The 25,788-nt window shown below is 39.4% G+C and overlaps 1 protein-coding gene across 1 annotated transcript in view; it reads left to right on the forward strand.

Annotated features, from left to right (window-relative positions):
* The window catches only part of PDE11A (phosphodiesterase 11A), a 332,704-nt gene that overhangs the window by 229,193 nt on the left and 77,723 nt on the right, over window positions 1–25,788 (forward strand). Inside the window, exons 11-12 of the mRNA XM_045559347.1 lie at window positions 10,100–10,246; window positions 10,510–10,617. Coding sequence (XP_045415303.1) covers window positions 10,100–10,246; window positions 10,510–10,617 — 255 coding nt within the window. The remainder of the gene's footprint in view (window positions 1–10,099; window positions 10,247–10,509; window positions 10,618–25,788) is intronic.

Consider the following 25,788-nt stretch of genomic DNA (forward strand, 5'->3'; position numbering starts at 1 on the left):
TTTGGCTAACATTGGCGGAAAGCCCGCCACGGGGTGGGCTCTGTGGCTGGTACAAAAATGAGGCAGACAGTTTCTGCTCCGTCCTGCCCTGGGAGTCCCTGCTTGGTGGGATGGCAACGTACCTGACACACAGGAAGCCCTCAGTGAGGATTTGTTGAATGGATGAATTAATGAATGATAGCATGGCAACTTGAATGGACAGCAGACTATGGTGAACGCTACAGGAGAAGAAAGGACAAAATAAACTGGGAGAATTGATGTGAGAGACGTGGCCTGTGGTTAGAGGCACCAGGAAGGGGAATAGACAGGAGCAGAGCTGTGGGCCAAGGTGGGGAGCCAGGCGGGGAGAGAAAAGTCCAGGCTGGCACACCAGGGCTCTCAGAGAAGGCGAGGGCTTTCCTGGGACTTTTCTCAACACGATAGCCATGTGATTTTCTAAATAAGGGAAGTATAATGATGGGAACACAGGGATGATGAGGGAGCATTCACTCGACAAGACCCTATGCTAAAGAAGCACTCCATGGCCAGCTCCCCACAAGAGCACCTCCTTCCCTGGCGGAATGGGCAGCCTGACACCATGTTTGACAAGTTTGCAGCCTCTGACCCTTATCTTTTGAGGTGTTGAACTTGAATTTGATTAATCATGTTTTCCTCCAGTGTGCTTTGGGTACCCCAATATTGAATTTCTTTCCAAGAGTGAATATGGTGCAATTTTCCTGGGAGACAAGGCCTTTCTAGATTGCCTTCTCTAAGGCACCAGAGAGAGAAAGAACTAAAATTGTAATCAGGATACTTTTCGAAGGGACCACCATTCTTGGGTCTGCCATGGAACATTTATTTTGAATTTCTGGATATTTCGTATTCAATTCATTTGCAGTAATGATAGCCATCTGTTATGGACTGAACTGTGTCCCTCTCCGAATTCATATGTTGAAACCCTAATCCTTAGTACCTTAGAATTGACTGTATTTGGAAATAGGACCTGTAAAGAGGTAATTAAGGCTACATGAGATCATAAGGATGGGAACTGAATCCAATATGATTGGATTGGTGTCCTATAAGAAAAGACTCTGGAGATGCACATGCACAGAGAAAGGCCATGTGAGGACACAGTGGGAAGGAGCCATGGAGAGAGAGAGGCATCAGCAGAAATCAAACCTGCCAATACCTTGGTCTCAGACCTCCAGCCTCCAGAACTGTGAGAAAATTAATTTCTGTTGTTTAAGCCATCCACTGTGTGGTATTTTGTGATGGCAGCCCCAGCAGACTAAAACACTATCTGAGAGCCTGCTATGAGCCTGGCTCTGTGCTAAGTATTTTGTCTCACTTAACCTTTTTAATGATTATGAGGTAGTTATTGTTGCGTTCCTTTTTCTGAAGAAAAAATAGATGCCAAAGGCCACGTTTTTAGCAAGTGGCAAACTCAGATTCCAGTGCACATCTGTTTGGCTCCAGAGGTTATGCACTTGGCATGCCACCAGCCCACATTTATTACATGCTAGCCATGACAAAAGCACTAGGCTGTAATAATTGCTGACATTTGAGAATCTTAATCCTTTCCTTATGGAACTTATAAGTGATGAGAGACAGACTCACAAAGACCACAAAAATAAATAAATTTTTAAAGCTGCATGAAAGAAAAGCTCTGGAAGCAATAATACCATGGCTACGCCATAGTGAATCTAAGCTAAGAGACATTCAAATGACTGTGTGGACAATATAGGGTAATGGCTACAAACACGGCGGGTAGAGGGCAGATTAACTGGGGTTTGATTTCTAGTCTCAGCAGTTTTCTGTAATAGTTATGTCACCCTGGACAAGTTACTTATCTTTTTAACTTCAGTTTCTTCGTCTGTGCCAGGGAGGCTAAACTGGGACTAATAATAGAATTTTATCCATGAGGTTGTTGCAGGATTAAATGAGATACTACAAAGCATTTAACACAATGCTTACTTCATAGTATGTCTCAATAAATGTACTATGATGAAAAAAAATTGTTCTAATGCGTATTCTACCCACCACTAACAAAAATAGCCAACCTGTCTAAATATAATTGAGTTCTTCATTTGTTTTTAATTAAAGTGATTAGTGTTGTTAAATTGATGAATATTTTCACTGACTTTTATTATGTGGGTTTTTAAATATCATTTCATTTCGAAGATATTTTTGCCCTATCCACCATATTCAGCTTAAGTCAGATACCAACATAGTTCACCAACAGCACAGTCCAGCCAGTGTGGAATAACAGTCAGACAGAGTGGAAGACAGAATGGACTAATGAAATATCATTAGTCAAAGAGCAGATTAAAAATAAAGTGTGTTCACGACACTGTGTGCACAGATGTACATGTGTGTGTGTTCAGGAAAACCTCCACTCATCCAAGAATAAATCCAGATATAATTCAAGCCAGGAATCGGGAACCACACCCCTCTTTGCCTCACTTGACAGATTACTTCTTCACTGCAAGTGATTGCTTTATTCAGCCCTAAGAGTAGAAACCTCTTTTATAATTCTTCATGTGCTTTTATGGCACAAACCAATATAAATATTTACTGGATCTATAAGTAAAAGTATATAAATTCTTGTGTATCTTGCTGCATAGAGGGACCATGAAAGACATGTGGAAAGTAAAGTCTGTTTTTCTCTAAGAAGACACCAGCTGCATGCTGAGGCAACAGCAGAGAGATGCTTAGTTTCAGAAGTGACAAAGAGACTCTGCTGTACTTTTTGATGCACAAGATGGGAAACTGTTTCTGTTGAATGCATGGGTGTTGAAATATTTCTTCTGACCAGCTCTCTGGAAAGTGAGGATTGGGCGAGGGACAAGGTTGAGGGAAAGCCTGGGATCCAGTCAATAACATGAATGGGAAACCCAAACAAACGCCATGTCCTGGGAGTGGCTCTGCACCATCCTCTTCGCCCACAGGTGACCCTATTGCCATCCGCTATTGCCATTAGCTGCTAATTTGAGTCCCAAGGTTCAGGTTTCACCCCTCACTGGCCTTGCTCCGCTGCAGGGCATGGAACTTTGTACCAGGGGCCTTGGGACTCATCACCCCAGCACAAGCAGGGCAAGGTCAGGGCGACCTTGACCAAAACCACAAAGGGGGTTAGCTGGGCTTCTGATTCTCCAACAGTGCCCTCCTGTACCACTTCACAAGCTTCGAGTCTTAGTGAAATACTTTTAGCTTAGTGTCCCTGCCTTAATTCCAAGTTTTCATTAAATTTCAACTTTATAAAGTATATTTAGAATAATTCAAAATGTTTAAAAAATAGTTACTATGATCAAAAGTTTCTCAAGGTCATAGAACATGTATTAAAACTTAAGAAAAAATGTGGACTCTATTCCGGAGATGCTCATGGTCTACTCAAGGAGAAAGAAGAGTAAACAGAGTAATTGGTGAAAAAACAGAAGCATAAAGTTCAGGGGCAACAAGAGGAGTGAGCATATGATAGGCCAAGAAACACAATGGAGCAGGATCATCTGCTGTGGGTATCAAAGGATGAATACAATTTCACCGGGAGAATGAGGAAACAAGGGCTCCTCCAGGCAGAGAACAACATGGACAGAGTGGAGTTTCAATCTCCCCTGAAGATGGCACAATACCATGAGGTGCAGACATGGTTTTTATCACCCAGAGGTGATTAAAAAACACTGCTGCTTGTTCACAGGGATTCAGGACTTGCTCTAACAAGCGTGGAACCCTTGTCTGCCTCATCAACGACAGGCTAGTCATCTTGATCTAAACCCCAAACACCACTCATAGTGCACTCAAATTAGTTTGCATAATACAAGAATGGGGTACCCTTTAGGTTTGTATAGGTCCATTTTTAGAGGCAGTGTAGTGGTTAGGAGCCAGTCTCTAGAACCAAATTCCCCAGGTTCAAATCTGCCTCTGCCAATCCCAAGGTGCAAATTTGAACAATTTATTTATTAACCATTTCAGTTGCCTCATTGTAACATAGGATTAAAAATATTCTCAACCTCATAGGATCCTTGTGAAAATCAGACAAGTTAATATGTGTGAAGTACTAAAATAGTACCTGGCACATATTAAATGCTATAAAGTGTTGGCAAAAGAAGGAACTTTGCTGTCCCTTCCACATCATCACAGCTTAGCCTCCTGTCTCCATTAACCCCAGAACCCTGAGGCCCCTGACGCCTGCTTTTATCCAGAGGAGGAAGAGGGTGAGTAGGCTGGAATGGCAACAAGTCAATTTCCCTTTGAATTGCCGGGGCTGGACTACCACCCACTTTGTTGTTTCTTCCCATTTTCTGAGAATTGCAAAATGTAATATTCATGTGTCAAGGGATCCAGGATTGTATTTTAACGTTTTATGGCCTCTTTGTAAAGCTACCTTTTCAATTTTAGAGGAGGCAGTTTTATGACTCCCTTTGATAACCACTTAACTATTAAGACCCAAACAAAGAAGAGGAATGGTCAGAGGATATCAGGTACTCCCAGCCAGCCAGAGTCCCACTTCTTGAACATTATTCAAATTAGCTCCAGGACTCATAATTCTGTGTTTTCATTTATTGCTGCAGTAAAGTAAATGGTTCTTTTATCCAAATGTTATTTCCTGGCTATTAATTCAGTAGTTATTTTGGATTGTGGCACTCCTCTTTGATTTAGGGATATGATGCCTCATAAATATTTAAAAGTTGAAGACTGACACTTGGAGAAATTGACTTTGATTTGTTTTATTAATATCCTATGGCTAGGGTAATTATAGGTTTGGGTGATTCAGTCTCATTCTCTGTTTATTGGAAGAGATGGGGAGCAGAGGCTCTATAACAAGGAATTTGGCAGCACAAGGTTTTTCCCAAACCTTTTGCAGACTGGAACTCTATGCTTGTCTCCTCAGGAGACACACTGCCCTTTGTCCTTTATAGTTTTCTCCAGAACCTGGTCTTGAATCCAGGAATGTGGGGATGAAAACTGCCCATACTTCTCAAAATAGCTGAAAATGGTCATTTCTGAAATGCTTGGAACTTTCTCTGCATCTACAAGTGCCAGCAAGGGATTACAGCAGGCTAGGGGTGATCTATGTGCTGGTATGATTTAACCATGGATCAATCAACCTATTAGGGGGAAAAAGACAAGGTCAATAAAGATGGGTCTTAGTGAATCAGAGGTCATCCTACATTTTCAACCTAATGTTCTTATTTCCTTTCCATTAACATTTCATAATGAAAAAATGCCTATATTCTTTAATTTTTAAGATAATTAAGTGAATTTAGTGCCTCCGAAGGGTAGAAGATTTATAACGGCATCAGGGAATACACTGTTAATAATCTTCGAGACAGGGGCCACCTGGAGAGCAGCAGTACTGTCTCCGTCACCACTTCTGCTCCTTTGGCGACAAACCCTAAGAGGACCCAACCTCCTTTGCCAATTCAGAACCAAACTTCTCTCCTGAGACCAGAAAGGCTTGTCTTTTTGGGACAGGGCCTCTATCTCTTGGGAAGTGTTTTTCCAGTTGTATTTGAATTTGAACAAATTACAGCAAACATAGATCTTTCTGAGAACTTGCATTCTCTATATACAAAGCCCTGAAACGTGATGTAAGTAGAGTCTTTCCGGAAATTCCCTAAGGAAAAGAAACATGGTGTCTGCCTCTAAGATTGTTACAGCCTAATAAGTGAGTCACTAGCACAAGCAAACACACAGGCACACAGAACAAGAGAGATCTGCATGATCATAGCCAGGCTCATGCACGTAAAAAGTTTCAGGATTAAAAAAAAAAGAAGAATGAAAAAGAAACGAAGGGACTATATATACCAAAGGCTGGTTTACCTCTGACCATATAAGGTATCTTTTAATAAAGATAATTCCAGTGATTTTTGGATAAAGATGGTAGATTAAATATATTCATTTTACTTTGTTCCTTCCCCAAGCCCTACTAAAACAGCAATAAAATTATTTTTTTTAAGGCACAAATCCTCAAAGCGAAAGAAATTGGAACAGGACTTAACAATGTCAAAATATTGGAAGCTAGAAAACAGATGGAGGAATATTAAGTAATTTAGCAAACCCAAGAAAGCCAAAATAATCTAGCAAATGGGAAAAGCTGAGAGGCAAGAAGATGTATACCACAAACTCCTCCCCACAAATAGCTCAGGAATTGGCTAAGTACCTTTGGAAGGTGGGATTATAAACAGGAAAACGGAGAGTCTAAGAAGCAGCCAGGTCCCCAGGTCCTTTGTTCCACCCCTCCACTCCGTAAAGACTGGAGGCTTATCCTCTGGAGAGGATATAGTAGCATGTCTTCGCATTAGGAAGTCATCATTGCAGAGCTTTAGGGTGGGAGGAAGCTGAGAACAGAGGGACTGAATGAGTAGGTATAGACCAATGCTGAGACTCCTTCCCCACTGGGCTCCAGTCAGAAGATTCTTCTCTGGGGAACCTGAGTAGCTAAAGAGCAAAGACATGAAGATGCTGACGTCTGGTGCCTTCCCCAAGCAAATAGGTCAGTCAGCTCCTCCTACAGAGAAGCCTCCAGGAGCTTTAATGGAAACTTTGAAAGCCCCACTATTAAACAGAAGTGGAAAACCAAAGATGGCCAGACAACTAAGGAAAACCTCTAATATTTCTAAAGCCTCTAATATATTAAAATAATTTATTGAAAGATGATTGATTAAGAAAGAGACTAACTAAACCATGGATGGAGGAATGGAAAGAAAGTGTGGTATATATACACAATGAAATATTATTCAACTTCAGAAAAGAAAAAAATCCTGTCACATGATTTGTCAGGGATGAACTTTAAGAACATCATGCTAAGTAAGATAAGCCAATCACAAAAAAGGCAAATATGGCATGATTCTGCCTGTGTTTGGTAGTTAGAGTAATCAAACTCATAGAAACAGAAAGTGGAATGGTGGTTGCCAGGAGCTGGGAGGAGGATGAAACAGGGAGTTGCCCCATAGGTAGGAAGTTTCAGTCAAGTAAGATGAAAAAGTTCTGTTGTACAACAATGTGCATATAGCTAACAATACTGTGTACTGTACACTTAAAAGTTGTTAAGAGAGTAAATTTATGTTATATGGGGGTTTTTTAACCACAATTTAAAAAAGAGAGACTAAAACAAAGTGAAGGGAGTGGAGCAAACTATAAAGGAAGAAGAAAATGGCAAATTGAATTATCATTAACATCCTTAGAGAGGTTAAGAGAAGATACTGCATCCATGAAACAAAATTAGGGTGCTATTTCAAAAAAAAAAAAAAAAGACTTTGCAGACGACAAAAGAAAGGCTCTTAGAAACAAAAACTGTGGACTCAGTCAGGGCAAAGCCAATATATGTAACCTAAACATTTGTACCCCCATAATATGCTGAAATAAAAAAAATTTTTTAAAAATGAAAACTGTGGTATTAAAATCTCAAGAGTAAGAAGAGAAATTATTTCTTAGAAAATAGAGCAAAAAGGAAAAGAAATAAAAAATAGGAGACATTAAAGACATGAAGAAAGAAAATGAAGAGAAAAAGAAAATAAAAAAGTAAAGGGAGAATGAAAACAAAAGAAAAAGAAAAGAGAATCCCCCCAAAAAGGAAAAACCAGTCCAAAGGTCAAATAAAGGAAATTTCAGAAGAGAGAGAGAAAGAAAGAAATCATCAAAGAGCTTATTTTTAAATTTTTTTCTAGAACTAAAGGACATGATTTTCCAGATTAAAAGGCTTACAAAGTACTAGGATAATGGATGAAAATAAACTCACAACAAGGCATATTCATGACATTTCAGAACTCTGGAAGCAAAAAGATCCTACAAAAACTGGGTAGGAAGGGGAGTTATTTTCAAAGTATAAGAGCCCAGAATAGCTTCTGACTTCTCAAAAGTAACATCTAAAGCTGAAAAAGCAATGCCTTTGAAATTTTAATGGAATGATTTCCAACCTAGAAATCTTAGCTAGACAAACTATTAATGAGATGTTACAACAATATGAAAACATTTCAGACTGCAAGTTCTCAGAAATCTACCAATCCCACACTTTTTCTCAGGAAGCTATTAAAGGATGTGTCTTACCAAAATGAAAGGAGAAACCAAGAAAGAAAAATGTGAGCTAGAGAAACAAAACAGAGAGATGAGGGCACCTCCAGAATTATGGTGAAGGAACATCCTAGGTTGAAAACTATACATCAGACATAGAAGACAGCCAGTCCAGACTGGAGAAATACAGAAATTTCCAGGAGTGATTTCTTCATGAAACTGATGGAATACCCAAAGAAAGTATCTGAACATTTTGAGAGGAGACTTAGACAACTAGTAGAGAGTTTAGGAGTTGAATTAATGACAAGTACATAGAAAACTAAGCAAGTATTAAAGACTATTACTAACTCTGCAGAATACAAAATGAGGTCCAGGAAAGGAAATGTAGTCTTAGTAAATTGCATGACTTAGTTATGAATATTTTGTACATAGTCATACTTTTATGCACCCTGAATATTTCTCTCAACAAAGTATATTAGGGAATGAAAAGGGTTGGTATATGAGGCGGCAGAGTTTGGCAGATGTAATATAAGATAGCTTCATCTTCGTCTTCAATGGTGCAAAGTTAATAGATAACGCTTAAAACAGAATATAATCAAAAAATAAAATTACAAGCATCTTATTTTGCCAAATATAAAAAAAAATTATCTGGATTATTTGAAAGTGGTTGGTTGCCTCTGGGTGAGGGAAAGTTTTGATACCAGAAGAGTTCTGCTATTTGTGTGTGTGTGTGTGTGTGTGTGTGTGTGTGTGTGTGTGTGTGTGTGCAAAAATAGCCTTGTAGACCTAATTTTCTTAAGACTATTTGCATTTATAACCTTGATTTGAAAACATTTTTAAAGTTCCTGGCCCCATGATGGACAATTTCTATCACCATGTTCAAATTTCACAAGCCTTGCCTTTTTAATTCCAAGCAGCTAGAATCTACAAACATGTTAACATACTAAAATGATTTACTGAAGGATAAGATGAACAATTTTTAATGAAAATAAACAATATTCAGAATAGAAGTTGAACATTCCTGGAATTTATTTGTTTGTTCATTGTTCTTCCATATCGTGGGGAATAACCAGTGTTTGGATTTTAGCCTTCAGATATAAACTCCTATAGAGGGCATACAGTTGGGAAGGAAGGATTGATTATGTAGTGTCTGGAATGCTTAGAGTGGCCAGAGTTGGATTTAATTTCTCAGCCAAAGTAGTTCCAGGGCATAAATTACTCCCAGGGTAATTTACACCCAGTGAATAGACTAAAAATATGAATATAGAATGGTCTCTGATAACCTGAAAACATAAAAGTGACTCCCCTTACCAAAAGTGGCCCAAAGGATACGGTAAACTCAATGAAATCAGTATAAAAATGATTTCCAAAGATTTTTTTCCCTCCCTTTAGGTTTGTGTAGGGCAACTGATTGACAGCTCCTGACATGAGAGCTTTTAAAACCCTGAATATGTATGACCAGTATTGTAATTGGGTTGTGTTGTTTATATAGAATGAAGCTAAACAAGGTAGCAAAACTTATCCCTTCAGTGAAACATATGCTTATTATGCTAACCCTCCAAACTTCTCTATTTTATTAAGACAACATATTTCACACCAGAGATATGCTGTGTGATCCTTTCTATCCTTCTGAATACACAGAACACATGTGTAACAAAGAACATGTGCAAGCTACAGGATATAAGGATACAAGAAACAAGGCAACGTGGTGCATTCCCATCTCCTTCTGAATAGCAGCAATTAAAATTCACAGCTGCTGGCTGCCCAGATGTTTCTTGCATTTAGTGCTCTGTAATATGCATCAGAATATATTGTATGATTGCGATTTCTGTAAACTAGACAGTTCTGTATTCTAAATTCTGCAGACTAGATCCAGTGTGTATATTTTATCTTCAGATTAGTTTTCCTACCCCCCCCCCCCTTCATTTGCTTAGGGCATTTGCAGTTCAGAAACAAAAGGCATTTACAACTCCGAGTTTAGCTATATGAGGGTGTAAGTACAGGTCAGTCCTGATTTATGTTGCACTTCTGATAAGCAGGGGAGGAGAGCAGGATGGGGGTTTGGGAAAGCTGGTGAACTTGGCTTGACTTATGTCTTTTGCTTTTGTAGGCAGCCAACATCCCTCTGGTGTCAGAACTCGCCATTGATGACATTCATTTTGATGACTTTTCTCTCGATGTTGATGCCATGGTCACGGCTGCTCTCCGGATGTTCATGGAGCTGGGGATGGTACAGAAATTTAAAATCGACTATGAGGTAAGATATTCTGTCTTGGGTGATCCAAGAAGTGTGCCTGGGACAATGTGTTAGGCACTCTGAACCACAGGTTTCCCAAATACAAAATGGGGATGATAATCGCTTTCCCGCTTTCCCGCACACCTCGTGAGATGACCGGGAGAATCAGATGAGATGTTTGTGGAAGGTTATTGAAGGTTACTCAGATACCAGATGTCGTTTGGATAATGGGCCACTGCAGATACGTACAGCTGCCTAACACAACCTCTCCCCTCCCGTTTCAGACACTGTGTAGATGGCTTTTGACGGTGAGGAAAAACTATCGAATGGTTCTGTACCACAACTGGAGACACGCCTTCAATGTATGCCAGCTGATGTTTGCTATGTTAACTGTAAGTGTGTTTGTTCAGTGATGGTGGAAAGCCGTCTTTCCTTTGTGTGAGCCCACAGATCTTCTCTTTCACGCTTCCATCTTTCTGAAAAATTGCCAAGTGATTATTTTATGTTGGAATTCACCTGCCCAGGTTATGGGAGTATACATGTGACAACAATTTCTGAGCTTCAAAGCTGCAAATTCATTGACACCTTAAAGCAGGTGTAGCCTTAGAATGATGATTTGAGCCTCTTTTCCATGTTTTATCTTGGTAAGCTGGTTCTTTTACAAAAGAAATGCTTGGATTTTCAAAGGAGTCTTTTTGCAGAGGAAATGGAGCTGAGTAACAGAACAAAGAGATCGCTGGATATGACTCTCTGGGCTGGTGGAAAGCAGAAAGGGGGAGGTGTGACCATAACCCACAGGAACATGGAAATCCTGAGAGAACGAATATTTGAGAGAATCCCTAGGGAAGCCAAGGGGGTAGGAAGGGGCAGGAGTGAATGCTCTCGGCTTTTAAGGGCTCCCTAGGCACAAAATCTCTGCACCAGGGACTGTAACCCAGTGACAGTGGCCAGTCTGCTTCATGGAGACATGTAGAGCAGCTGGCCAGAGGTAAACCTTGGAATTTAATCTGAAAGCAAATGTTTGTGGCCAAGATTGAAACTGAAACAAACCCCTCTATTTATCCCCATTTGCTGGCAAGAAGTAAGGCTTGATTTGGCCTTATTTCCACTACATTGTTAAGCTAACATCAAGTAAAATGTTTTCTGGGATAAGCTTGTTGGTTTCTTTTGCCTCATAGTTATATATATACACATTTGTGTGTGTATATATGTGTAAGTGTGTATAAACATATTTACTATGCAATAAAAGAGAATGTGAATTTTGGATTCTCACAACATAAATACAAATACCTTGTACTCTTGCACCCACATTAAAATTTAAACACAAAATTGGGGAACTTCAAATGAAACTCATTTTCCTTTAGTCCAGGTGAACAAAGACTCTTCTGCTTCTTGCTTATGAAAATCTCTGTTTCCTTCTCTGCCTATTAAAATGTTACTCATCCTTTAAGGATTGACCTAATGCCACTTTTTCTACAAAGTATTCTCCTTCCTCCCAAAGCATCAATAATTACTTCTTTCTCTGTGCTGTATGTAGTACAACATATCTTTCCTTCTACTGTGTATTTTAAGTTACAAATCTCTCACTCTCCTATAGAGTAAGCTGCTTGAGGGAAGAGATCATTTTTTATTCTTTCAACAGCATTCACTTACTTGCTCAATGACTGTTTCTTGAGGGCCCCACCAGCACCTCTCACTCTATCATGCATTTAGTAGGCTTTCAACAAATGTACATTGGATTGGCATGAGCACAAATGTGCATATGGCATAAGAAGATGGGACCAAAATGTCTTTTATACTTTGGAACTTGGGGTTTGGGTCCTCAACTGTTTAAGGAACAGGCAGATCGGCCTGAAAAAAACTGGACTGGCCCCATCCTGCTGTTGCATCCACCAGCAGAGCAGGGAGGCAGTCCAAGTGAGAAAGTGGGAAGGGAAGATGCTTTAACCATAAGGCTTAATTGCTCAACGGCCAGCATTACTGGGGGGGGGGGGAACACCTTCATTTTGCTTTTCCATATCATATCTCAGTAGAGGAGGAATAATTTTCTGTGTGCATGTATCTGGCTCACAGAGGACATTCAAGAAAGGAAGTTATTAACTGATTGTTTTGGAGAACATATGGATCTATGGTGAATTGCCAAAATAAGTAGGCAGGAACCTTGTTTGATAAAGGAGAAAGGAATAGCCATGACATTGTGAGTCAGAGATGTCAGACCACAGAGACATATTTTTATGATGAGCCTTAAAGTAGTTGGGATAGGGGAATCTGGCAAGAGCAGTGGAATGAGGTTGGACACTCAGGAGTAAAAGAAAATATACACCCAGCTTTCATCAGTGAATATTGCCATGATATGGCAATCTTGATCCTTTTCAAGAAACTGAAGAAAGCAGAACTCTTTACTATGTCACCACAATGGGGACGTCCATACCATCAGAATATTTTCAGGTTGCGTTTGTTTTTGCAAGTATGCTCAGCAATCTTGAGGAATATTGCTGTTGGAGAAGGTTTCGGGGTTTTTTTTTTTCTTTTGCATTCCTACTAACACAGAAAGAGGATATTTCATTGTTAAAGTTCTCTAAGTAGAGGGTAGAAGGAATTGCAAAATAAAAACATGACTTCCGAAAGAATATGTTAGTATATGTATTTTTTCTCCCTCACATTGAATTGAGTAGCCACATCTAGAAAAGATATTGTCTTCTGCTCATTAAATTTTGTTGAACTTGAGTAAGGGTTACAATAGGTTAAAAATGTCAAGTTTTGTTTGTCCCGAACACAAGCAAGTATCGTCTCCAACCTGACCCTGGTCAATCTGGCTTATCAGAATTTTTTAATTGAGAAAATAATTACTTGAAAATAATTACTTGAAAATAATTACTCAAAGATTACTTGATAAGTATAAATGAAAATGAATTTAATTCACTCTTCAATTCTAATCTCTGAAATATGACCTCCACCTATGGCAAAATGATACCCTCCTTATTTCCACGAATGGACATAAATGCTTCAGGCACTCCTGAAGACTTTTAGTGTCTTTCACTGTTTTGAGCTCATCAGTGATGCTAATTCCATTCAAGTGATCTCATATTTCATTTCCATGTGTCGAATTAGAGCCAAAATTTTCTATTAATTTGGAAAAAAAGAAATTCACCGTCCACCAACCACTGGCTGCCTGGGTCACAAAGCTAAGGCGGCATGGAGCTTGTGTGCCAAATTTTCCTCTAGATGGCGCTCCAAGGCAAAGTTTCCCAGCCAGTTGCCAGAAACGAGGCGGGGGTGGAAAAAAAAACTTACCAACCTTTCTTGAAAGTGCTTCTTCCAGCCCAGGAGATACCGAAGCACACACCCCACCACAAAATAAATGCTTTTCTTGAAATAGACAGTATGTCTATTTTAAGCCAGTCTTCCTGAAAAGAACCTCTCCTGTCAGGATGGGCCTGTTTTATGACTGCCTCCCTGCACACCGTGCTGTGAACATGAATAATACAGTGTTCTCTGTGTGACCTTAAATCTGCGATTGTGTATTTTCCTAAGCCCGTTGTCTCTGGGAATGGGAAGATGCATAGTTGTGTGTCACTGCTCAGCAAATTCTGGCACCATGTACAACAGGACAAGCAAATTATAAATATATGCCCCAGCTTCCTAACCTTTAACCCTAAAACCATTTCATACACGGAAAATAAACTTACTGACTCAGCACTGTGTTTTGCAAAAGTATTCAGGCTCATGTCTAAGGTAACAAAACAATTTAAAAAAAAAACTACTTTGTAGGACAGGCAATTTGATATAAAATGGTGGACATTTATGTTCACTGGGAGCTCTGTTAATGACTTATTAATTTGTTCCATGTCTCCAGCCTGAAATTTCAAATTTATAAAATGAAAGCTTCAGTGTTATCCTTTGCTTTTAAAGAGAGATTTAGACAGTTAAAATTACGAAACACTTTGAATTCCTTTCATAAATACAGTTTGTAGTGCCAGTTACCATTTGTGGTTAAAATGAACGATAAAAACCTGCAGATCAATGATGATTATACAAATTATCTTTATTGATAGAAGTTTGTAGAATAAATATTCCATCAAGCGCATGCATAATGGAAGATGATGGACATATTTCTATTCACAACGTAGACCAGATGCTGGAAGTGACTGTGCTTTTGTTTGTATTCTGTAAAATAAAAGGCATGTAGTGGTGCCACGGTTGCAGATACATTTTTCGGTTTTATAAATGATGTATGAGCTCTGACAGATTTTCCAAGGGGGGAAAAAAAAGGTTTCCTTAAGAGTCAGTATTCTTTACTATCCCATAAATGTACTCATTAGCACTTTGGGCCATGCCCTGCATCCTGTAGGGGCTCAATAAAGATTAATTGAATGAGTGAATTTGGTTTAGGGTAATATTATTCAAGGAACCATGTTGCTCAGTGTCCAGTTTAAAAAAAAAAACGATAAAATGATGAACAACTATCATGGCTCAAAATCTTGTTCTTTCTTCATATCACAGTAAGGTTCAGCTAGGGTTCATGTAGAATATTATGATCTTGCAGAATTCACTGGATATGAAAAGAGAAGAGCACATGATCACATTAAAATTTATAGTGGTGCTGGCAGCATGGTGCTGGTGGGGAATTGCAGTTAAACACTTATAATAACCAAGTATCACAGCAAACACATTGACACCCCCTGACATTTACTGGGGGCTTCTTAAATCTTAATGTGCAGGTAGTGTGTTTAAATCCATATTTGTGTTGTCAACAAGGTTATTTTCACAGATAAGGCAAGCCGTTTTATTGATAATTCAAACTAGAGAGCAGAAGGGATGTTTAGGGAGAAAATCCATCCTATTCACCAGCCTGAGGATAATGCGCAGTCTGCTGGCTTCAGTTTTCAGGAAAGTCCTTGATTTTCGAGGTAGAAAATTTCTTCTGGAAGGAGATCTTAGAAGCACAATTGAAACTCTCCCCTACCCTCTCCCACAAGGACAAAACCAATTGATATTTCAAGTAAAATATTTTTACTCAATAACCAGAATCCTAATCTCGACAGAAATCGAATTCCTTTGTAGATTGTAACATTGGAAATTTCAAAAAGAGAGATCTAGATATAATAAGGTAATAAACAATAATCAGATTTGTAATCACCAAACATCATTTTACGTTGCATTTCCTTATCAATAAAAGTAGGAACTAGTTACATTTATTTAATACTTTAAAATAAATGGCAGCATTATCCTAACAATACAATAAAATCTGCATGTTATGAAAACCAATTCTTTAATCTTCATGCAGATGTAACTTACAATATGGCAAATTTTTAATTTAGGAAAAGAACGATTTTTGATGTTTTTGCAGAATATCAGTGCTGAACATTATAAATTAACTAGGGAGCTAATCAATTTGAATACTATGTTTAAATTACATTTAAGACCTCTGTCTTTTAATCATTTAAGAAGGTTTCTATTTTTATTCTCTCTGCCTACATCTCAGAGCCCCAATTAGGCACTCCATGCTTCTAGCTGACATTCCCTTTATCCACATTTATTCTATAAAAGAAAAAAGGCAAAGCCACACATAATTAAGAACCTGGTGCACTAATAACCAAACATACAATTGGGCAGAAGGATAATCCAATCCATTTCCTCTCACAGGAGAGTAACCTCCATAACTCACTTTAAGCGCTGCCATTCATGAGTTATGGGTCATTCCCTTTCTAGTGAAAATAAATTCTCCCGCACCATCAGCCAGAGCTGGGTATTTTTCTTAGGACATGTAAATTGTAAAAGTGTATGAACATAATCACGTCCGGTGTTACAGGTAAAGGATAAGCTCTTGCTCATGGACACAGGCTTGTAAGGAAATGTATGTGGTTTCGAGGCTGGGGCTGCCTAGTTACAATATAGGATTTTTGATTAAAGTGAATTTATTCTTGAGATTTTTATGGTGTTGGTAAACTGCTTAATCTGTCGCTCTGTGTTTTATGATGCCAGCCAAATCCTCCAGGTCAGGGAGACCCAGCAGCAGAGCCACAGTCGTTTATCACAGCCTCCATTTTCCATGGTGTGTGACTTCGTAGTGGCACTTTCTTAGGACTGAAACCTGGCACCTAAGGGTGTTAAGTTGGGAGCTTTAAAAAGTTTTAATTTTTCATGGGTCGCATGTTTAATTTTGGCTCAATGATGGCTAATAAAAATTGGGGTAGGCTTTGAAGAAGCCTCATATTCTTGAAATTCATCGACCTGGCCTCTGTGGCACTTTGAGAGATCTGTCTTTCTGCACAATTAATGTGCACCAAGTGAGCTGCTTCATTTTCTGTGCTCACAAACCATATGTTATATGCAGCTCACTAGCAATTTATCATAAATAAAATATAAATTATGTTTCTAAACATGGACAAAACACGCTGTCCTTGTCCTCAAAAATATCATAAAGCATATCTGTTCTTAGCATTGAAAGCTAAATCCTTAAGAATCTGATACTCTTTTTCTTTTGTTTCTTTTTAAAATGTAGTATATGTGCTACATACTTTCAGCTATGTTTATTTATTATGTAAATTGAAGCAGAAACCCCATCTTCTCAAGTCTTTTTAGGGTACTAATATGAAATTTTCCTTATACCATTTGTATATCTTTTTGTACATTTTATGAAAATACAAGAGCAGAAATATATTGATCAATTTTTATTTGACCACATCATGACTTCCTGAGAATGAAATAAAGAGTATCGACAAATGCCAGAGGTTTGCTTTAAAACACACTAGCAAACAAATAGAACACTGCATCTAAAGAGACAGATGAAACAAGATAGGCAAAACATGGATTCCTGTTGAAGTTAGGCAGCGACTACATTGGGTTCACTATAGTATTCTATTTTTTCTTATGCTTTTAATCTTCCAAAATAAAGATCTTTTAAATTATGGTAATAAATAGGTTAAAAATTAAGCCTTGGAGGTGGTTAAAATGTAATAAAAGATAATAATACTGTATAAAATTAATACAAAATTTTTAATTCATGCATCAAACATGTACTTAACACATGTAATTATACCAGACATATCATTAAGTTCTGCTGCCTTGCCTTTCTGAGACTTACATGGACAAGCATTTGCAACATTATTTGAGGTTAAGAGTCAACACATGCCCAAAACATGACTTAGGTTTTATGATTTGATAGTAAGTACCTTCAGAAGCTTCTGGTTGTGAAAGAAAGTCATTAAAGTATAGACTGTAAGGTCTTTCCAACTCTGAGCTTGGTAAGGAAAGGATCATTTAGACCTAAATCAATATTTAATTAATGCCAAATCAATATCTGGCTTACATTCATCTTGAAAAGAAAGAGAAGCAAATTCAGTCAAAACTATCCCACTCTCATGGATAATGAGATAAACTACAATTGGTTTGTGGTATTGTGTGCTCAGGTAAAGGAGATATGTAAACATGTCGGTACTGGATGGTGATTCCCTATCAGCTAAAAAGATTCCGGTCTCTGGACCTCAAAATGGGGCTGAGATGCCTGGTTTTCAACTCAGCAGACTCAAATATTGGCAGACGAATAGTATTGTAAACACCAAGAGAGTATGACCACTAAATCTGGATGCTATAGCTTGTCCAATACGGTTCTTTTTCCCCCTCAATACGGAATTGCGGTTGAATACCTGTTCTTTGACTGTGTTTCTATTTCACACTATCTCTGGTTGGCAAAGGTAAGATCCTTTCTTAAAAGAAGAAGGACATCAAGTGACATCAAGTAGTATAAATGAACTCATAAGCACTCCTGGTAGGCAATTGAAATCTGCTTCCACCCTAAACCTTGAGAAAGTCCTCTGCCCAATATCACTCATCGCCTAGGAGCATATTGAATAGTTTGATACCCATCAGCCTGCCACTAGAACTTATATGTTGAGAGGTTGCCATTCCATCTTGAAGCAAACAAAATAGGGTCCCCAAAAGAAGCATGCTGGGCTTCCTGCAAATGCACATGGAGCCCAAACATTCTCTGAAAACCCTGATCCACCTACAACGAGGATATGTGCTGAACTGGGAAGTGGTTGAAGGCACCCTTCTTGTAGAACCATCAGTCTTAGGAGATGTAAGTTTCACAAACTGACTCCTCATGTTAAGGTTGGCTGAGCAGAGCTGGACCCACCACCAACATTGAAATTGGGGTCATTGTTTCTTAGAAGACATGAACACCTTGTATGTAGCATTTACAATGAAACCCTCAAGGAGCACTTTTTGGCTGAAATAAATTTGATCTTAATGATGTACCAAAGGCCCCAGCCAGTGACCCTGCAACACTCTATGTATCAGAAATTTTAAAATACCAGAAATTAAATTCTTCTTCTGTGAATGCTGCCTTTAAGCTCCAACCAAGCTTAAAGGACCTCCAAATTCAAGCCATTCATAGATCAGTTAGCATAAGATGACGCAGATTAGGGATATGGTGTGCAGATTCTTCCAGAGGAGGCACTTCCTTCAAAAAACAACGTCTTTCAAAACCCTTGGAATGATCTGAGCAGTACTCTTGCTCTTCGTGTCCAGAAGAGAGAGAAAGATGAAGGGGAGAAGGAAAGACTCTCCAAAACCTGATCATGCTGTCCCTCAACCTTAGCTAATCCACGCAGGGCTCTGCTGCAGTGCCTGGACATCAGCATCCACGGAGGAGCATCTGGAGCCAAGCACCTTCAGTCTGGATGTCTGCAACCATTAGGAACTTCCAGGACATCGTGGGATTCCCTCCCTCTTATTTCCATCTGCCAGATCTCAGAATCAACAGCATGAACTCATCAGGAAATCTGTCATCATTCATAACTCTGATAGTCTGGTTCAAAAAGAAAGGTGAGGGCAGAGTTTATGGCATCACTTTCTCAGATTCCTGTGCCAGGGCTGCATGCGTGACAAAGACATGCAGGCCATGACGCACCTTCTCCAGAAACTTAGGAGTGGCTGGCCATTTCTACCATTACTCACTTCCACAAAGCCCGGCCAATGTTGTGCCAGTTTCTCATGAGGAAAGGGCACTCTGTGGCACTGCGCTGGCTGGCTCCAAGTGTGACTAGATAACATGTGTCGCGAGGACCAGGACCATGCCGTATTCTGCACTGCTCTGTTCCTAGTGCCTGGAAAGGAGTAAATACTTAATAAATATTTGTTCAATGAATGAATGAATGGACACATTTCAGAATATCACTATTTTATTTCAAACTAGGACAGTTTGATGAAGTATATGTTTATTCTTAAAAAAGAATTCACGAATACACACATACAGCATTAGTATATACATTCTAATGAGTAAATGTTCTTTATGGAAATTTTGGACACAAAGAAAAACTTTTAAATCAACTGTAATCCCACTTCTGATGACATTTTGATGTACATCCTGACAATCTTTTTCCTATGCTTATATTTAGACATTTTATAAGGTTGGGATATTGCAAACTATCGTACCTTTCTTTTCTCTCTAATCCTTATTTGCTGCAAATGCACATGGAGCTCAAACATTCTCTGAAAACCCTGATCCACCTACGACTACAATATGTGCTAAATTGGAAGGTGATTGAAGGCACCTAAAGCCTTCTGAAGCACTGTATATCTTCAAGCACATCTGGATGTACCAGAGCTGTGTTTAGACTAAAGGTGTCCAGTGGCTCTGCAATATCAACATCTTACTATTGAAGAATAGGTCCTTTGTGAAATAAAGCACACACCAAGTGATTAAAGCCTTACTGTCTAACACTCTGTCATCATAGGAGAATCTAAAAGCTGCACAGCTACACCCATACCTCACCATAGAGGCTGTATAGCACAGTAAGTAAGAACACAGACTCAGGTTACCTGTGCTCCTCTGCCACTTTACAGCCTTGTAATCTGGTGCCTCAATATCCTCATCTATAAAATGGGAAGATAAGAATAGTGTCTACCTCAGAGGGTTCTTGCAAGGATTAAATGAGCTAATGAATCTGAAATATTTAGAAAAATTCCGGGCATATACTAAGCACTATAAAAGCTAACTATTGTTGATAGTATCCCAAGCATCTTCTTAAATATACCAATTGCTTGATGCGTAATAGGCACTTAATAACATTTGTTAAATAAATGAGTCCTCTATAGCACCATCTAATGTTGATATTACAGCTGTTGATTTTACACCTTTTTGGATTCAACAGAGCCACAAAGCAAGTCATTTTTCTCTGGCTGTGATATTCCTCCAATCATTAATTAGTAACATCATACAGGATCAGCTTTAAAGGGAGAGTACATTCTGGCTGGTTTAAATTTTATATTGGCTAATGACAGAAATTACTGGCTAGTCAAAGGGACCCTGAGAATCAATGTTACTGGTTTGGGTCATTTGGAGTTCTAGTTCTTACATAGCTGTGGGGGGCCTTCCCCCAGCATACATCTCAGCTCAGCGAGGACTGTCACTACAGGCCTGCTCCGAGGCCGTCACATGGCTTCTCTGGAGAGAGCGAGGTGTGAAATAGGTCTACATGCCTTGGCTGTCTCTTTGCTTAGATATATTGCATCCACTACTTACAGTTCTGATATAAACCATGAGGGAATGCAGCTGACAAGATATAGTAACATAAAGGTCAATAAAACCTATGACTATTAGGTCAAGAGCAGAAAAGACATAATTTTATTTGAAAATAAGAGAAGAAACTATAGTAAAAAATGGGATAAATGCATTAAAATATACTTTCTGCTGCTTCTCTGTTTGCTCCTGAGAGTATATTGTCTTCAGCAGGTGGTTGGCTCTTTCTGTTCGACGTGGGTAAGTGTGGGTCTGAATGGCTCCGACCGGAAGGAAGATGGATGGGGGTGGGGGAGGGGCAAAAGGACACTTAGTGGCAGGTGGGCATTTTTCAGACCTGATGACTTTCAGAAACCATTTACTGGGCAGCTTTAAATCACAGTCAAGAGATAGGTGCTGCTTCAGTAATGCAGGTATCACAGGCGAGGGAGGTAAATATGTTTTGTGCGACTGTGCATGTCTGCTGTGCTTCAGGGATTCTTTCCTCTGAGGCTCCAGGGTTGGGCTCTGTGGTCTTTAAATATCATATTATAAAAAAATTCAAGGAAGAGAGTCCATGGCTTCCATCAAATTCTCAAAAGTATCCATGAAGCAAATAATTTAAGAGGCAGATGCCGAACTTCCAGAGGTGGGGGAAAGGCGGCTATGTAAAAAGTATAAGCAAAAGCTGGCCAGGTGCGGTGGCTCACGCCTGTAATCCTAGCCCTCTGAGAGGCCGAGGCGGGTGGATCGGTCGAGGTCAGGAGTTTGAGACCAGCCTGAGCAAGACCCCGTCTCTACTAAAAATAGAAATAAATTATCTGGACAACTAAAAAATATATATAGAAAAAAAAATTAGCCAGGCATGGTGGCGCATGCCTGTAGTCCCAGCTACTCGGGAGGCTGAGGCAGTAGGATTGCTTAAGCCCAGGAGTTTGAGGTTGCTGTGAGTTAGGGGGACGCCACGGCACTCACTCTAGCCCGGGCAACAAAGTGAGACTCTGTCTCAAAAAAAAAAAAAAAGTATAAGCAAAATCTGTTCCATCCGATTATATAATGGGTGATAACTAAGGGTTTACAAATGATTTGGGATTTTGTTCTTGAATCTACTAGATGGTATTTGGTTTTAACTGCTATTAATAATTAAATTTCTTATCAAATTACTTTCTTTTAACATTATCCCTATTCTCACTGTTCTGATTCATCAGCGAGTTCTAGTCAATAGCCTTTTCACGGGCAAAATCTCTCTAAATTTCAGCTCAGTGCCATTGTTGTTTACAACACTTATTTCCACAGTATCACAGATAATTATTTCATACTTGATAGACTTTCAAGATTTACTTAATATTAGCAAGACCAAGCCCAACTAAGCTGACTTAACACTTTTAAAATAATAGAGATGACAGAAAAAGACATTTATACCCTCTTCTCCTTTCAAAAATCACCCCAAAATAACAAGGAGAACAAGAAATGTGCACAATTCCACCTTTCATGGACCCATAACATACGAAGGCAGAAAAGGGTGGGAGGATGGTTCATAACTTAGGAGAGAAGAGCAAGGTCCAACCCAAGTGCTGTCAGAGTGTAGGGTGGGGGAGGGGTACACATGGGAAACAACGCTCCCCAGAACTTACCAAGGCTCAGGAACCAGAGGCCTCACCAATAGGAGGTGAGGTGGAATGAGGGAGTGAATAAAACAGTGGATGCCCAAGTCTCCATGCCCTCTCCCTGTAGTCAGAGGGTTATTCTTAGCCCACCTCTGCAGTAACCAGAGTTACTTGCTGGGGAAACTTAACCACAGACTTGGGGAAACCAGCAAAAGTAAAGTTAGGGTGGGGTGAACTCTGAAAATAGGAGGATGAAGTGAAAGCCTACCTCCTCACAGTTGGAAACTACAGTTCTCTTTTTTCAGAATGGAAACACATGTGTAAATACCACTCCCATGCAAAGATTGGAAAGTCCAGGGAAAATGAGTTTAGATCCTTACATTTGGGGATCCCCAGCAGAAGACCGGCTGGCCACCCAATCACCCGGGGCAAGGCCCTGCAATCTGCAGGCACCACCCACATGCACTGATGCATGGTGAGTTTTGTAATGCTTTACTCTCAAATATGAATAGGCTACCAAAGATTATCAGACACTTGAGGAAAACCACAGAACATAGAGAAAAGAAGTTCAGAGGAAACAGGCAATTCAAGGAACAGAGAAAAATTTCAGAAGAATTATAATTAGCATCTTCAGAAAGAAGAATTCTTCATAAAGATAATGCATCCATGGCAGAAGAATAGCATGCTGTTAGAAAAGGAGTAGCAAACAAGGAAATTCTTATAAAACAAAATAGTTCTTACTCCCAGAAAGTAAGAGGAAAAGTCTATATGAGAAATGGGAAAGAAGAGATGAGAAAATCAATACAAAAAGTACAATATCCAACCAATTGGAGTCCCATTCAAATAGGACAGAAAAAATACTGAATAGAAAATTATAAAAAAAAAATTAAAAGAACGTTGTACTGAAGAAGTTGAACCTCCAGATTAGGCTTACCATGCAGATTGAATGAGAAAAACAAAAAACAAATTCCAAACCAAAGCATATCTTTGTGAAATTGCTAAACACCAGGGATACAGAGGAGATTCTAAAAGAAAGCAAATCAAGTAACATTCAAAGTATTAGGAATAAGAATGATAAATTCTTCTCAGAAGCAACTTTGGAAGCTAGAACACAATAGAACAGTCCTTCAAAATTCTGAGTGAAAATGTTTCAAACTAGAATTGTGAAGCAAGCTAACAATTGGGTATGAGAATAGGATAAGATTTTTTTTTCATGCCATTCAATGCCCTCCCCCCACCCCCCGCAAAAAAAGATATTTTTCAGTCATGCAAAGCCTCAAAAACAATGAACTCCCCCAGTGTTAAAAAATGAACACCAAGGCCTGGGGTGCAGGAGATCAGAGATCAACCCCGGGAGAGGAGAGAGGAACACCCTGAATGATGGTGAGGGAGGCACATGGAGGGGAAGCACAACGGGCACAGACAGAGAATCCGACCAACGAGCAGGATCAGGCTACAGGAGGGGGTCCTCAGGACACAAGGATCTAAAAACAAGCTGTGAAGAGAGTTTGGACCCTCTTCAACATTGTTTTGAGAGACATTTTACAGAGTTGTGTGGAGTGTGAGAAGACTTGGATGTTTCAAAGAAATCCTAACTCCAAGAAACGGAAAACTGTACATAAGAAAGGAAACAATCACTGCATACTAGTTGGCTCAGCAGCGAGTAGTATTTAGAGGGTGGTATCAGGAAAGCTCTGTCCATGGATCACACCGGGAGCCTGAGCGGAGAGTGTAGGTGAACATAAACTCTCACCTGCCATTAGACGTTACCAGTGTTTAGGGCAGATTCTGGCCAAAGTATGCTGGGAGCTTGCCCCTCTCTGCCTCCTACTAGCTGTGAGTCCTTCGGCATGTGACTTAGCCTCTCAGTTTTCTCATCTGTAACTGGGGGTAATAACAGCTCCTACTTAAGAGGACCGCTATGAGAATTCAACTTAACAGCTGTAAAGCTCTTAGGACGATGTATTGGTACATAGGGAGGATGATAAGAGTACTTGGTGAATAACCAAGTGCTAGTATGTGCATGCTGCATAGAATTGTGGGGGAAAACCTACCAATTTAGGTAAAAAGGACAATAGAAAATGGTTGCCTTTGGGAATCAGGAAAGGGGAAGGATGAGGGACTACTCGTTTTTTGCTTCTAAATCTCTTTGTATAATTTGAATTTCTTCTTAACTATTACAGGTAATACTTTAAGTAAAATAAAATTAACTTAGAAAAACCAACAGCTAATTGCAAATTTTAAAATGAAGGGCACACACAAGCTTTGACATAGACTATTTCATACTTACAATTTATTCACATTTTCATTTGCTATGCAAATGAAGTTCTATGTGTTTGTAATGCAGCAGTGGACCCAAGTCAATTTGTTAAAATAAAACTGTCAACACAAGAACCTATTATTCAATTATTTCTGAAAAAAAAACACAACTAATTAAAAAACAAAGTTTTCACTGCTCTAAGAGAAGTGCCTTACAGGTATTAGCCAGTGATCTAGATTCGGGGGGGAAACACACATGAAAAGTGAGGCAATTTGAACCCTAACTCTCCCCTACTCCTACCCTCTGATAAAGATTTTAATAAGTAATGAAACAGGAGACTTACAAAGTAAAAGGGGGGGAGACACAAAGGCATTGGATCAAGAAAATGCATAGACCGGTTGTCCCCGAGGTACACTTGCTCTTCTAAACTAATGAAAGGGCTAGCAGGAACCAAAGAAGCAGGGCTGCTCTTGGTTACAGAATTCTATCAAACTGCTTCCAAAAGAAATCACATCACAGCTCTGCATTTCACAAGCAAGCTAACACAGGGTAAGAAAAAAAGAATTCCAAGTCATGGTTACTCCACTTGATCCTCAATCTGGGTTGCCTAATCCTCTGCCAAATTCTAGTTCCCAAGGCATGTACTGCCTGCCTTCTTATCTATGTGAATTTAATTTGTCCACTAACCTAACATGAATTAAGGTATTTACAAGATAACTTCTACAATGTCATCGTGTAACAATCTGGTACAACGGAGTTGCTCCTTTTGATGAAAAAAAAAAAAAAAGGATGTTTTTTTCCTTTTGCCTGCTCTCATCTGATGAGTGGCATCCAGTGATGTCGCGCTCAGTTGGAAATTCACAGCTGCCTTCTGTGCCCCGACCACCAAACCCCACACTCATCATTAAAATGTGGAATAACAAAACACATCTTGCTCTGGGCCTTTGCCAAACTGTCACTATATCTGGATAGTACAGCCTCCTCTCTAAAAAGGGAACAAAATAGTCTGAACTTTGTCCCAGTGTGGCAGCGTGGGCTGCTGTGACAGCAAGCTAATTCATCACTGTGGGGACCTTAGGCTGTGCAACTGACCACCCAACTTACTGTCATCTAAGGGGGTGGCAGTTAATCATCTCCTTAAATGATGTGGATATGAAAACAGGGCTGACTGTTGCTCAGCACACTAACC

Source organism: Lemur catta, chromosome 8, assembly GCF_020740605.2.
Source record: "Lemur catta isolate mLemCat1 chromosome 8, mLemCat1.pri, whole genome shotgun sequence".
Lineage (NCBI taxonomy): Eukaryota > Metazoa > Chordata > Mammalia > Primates > Lemuridae > Lemur > Lemur catta.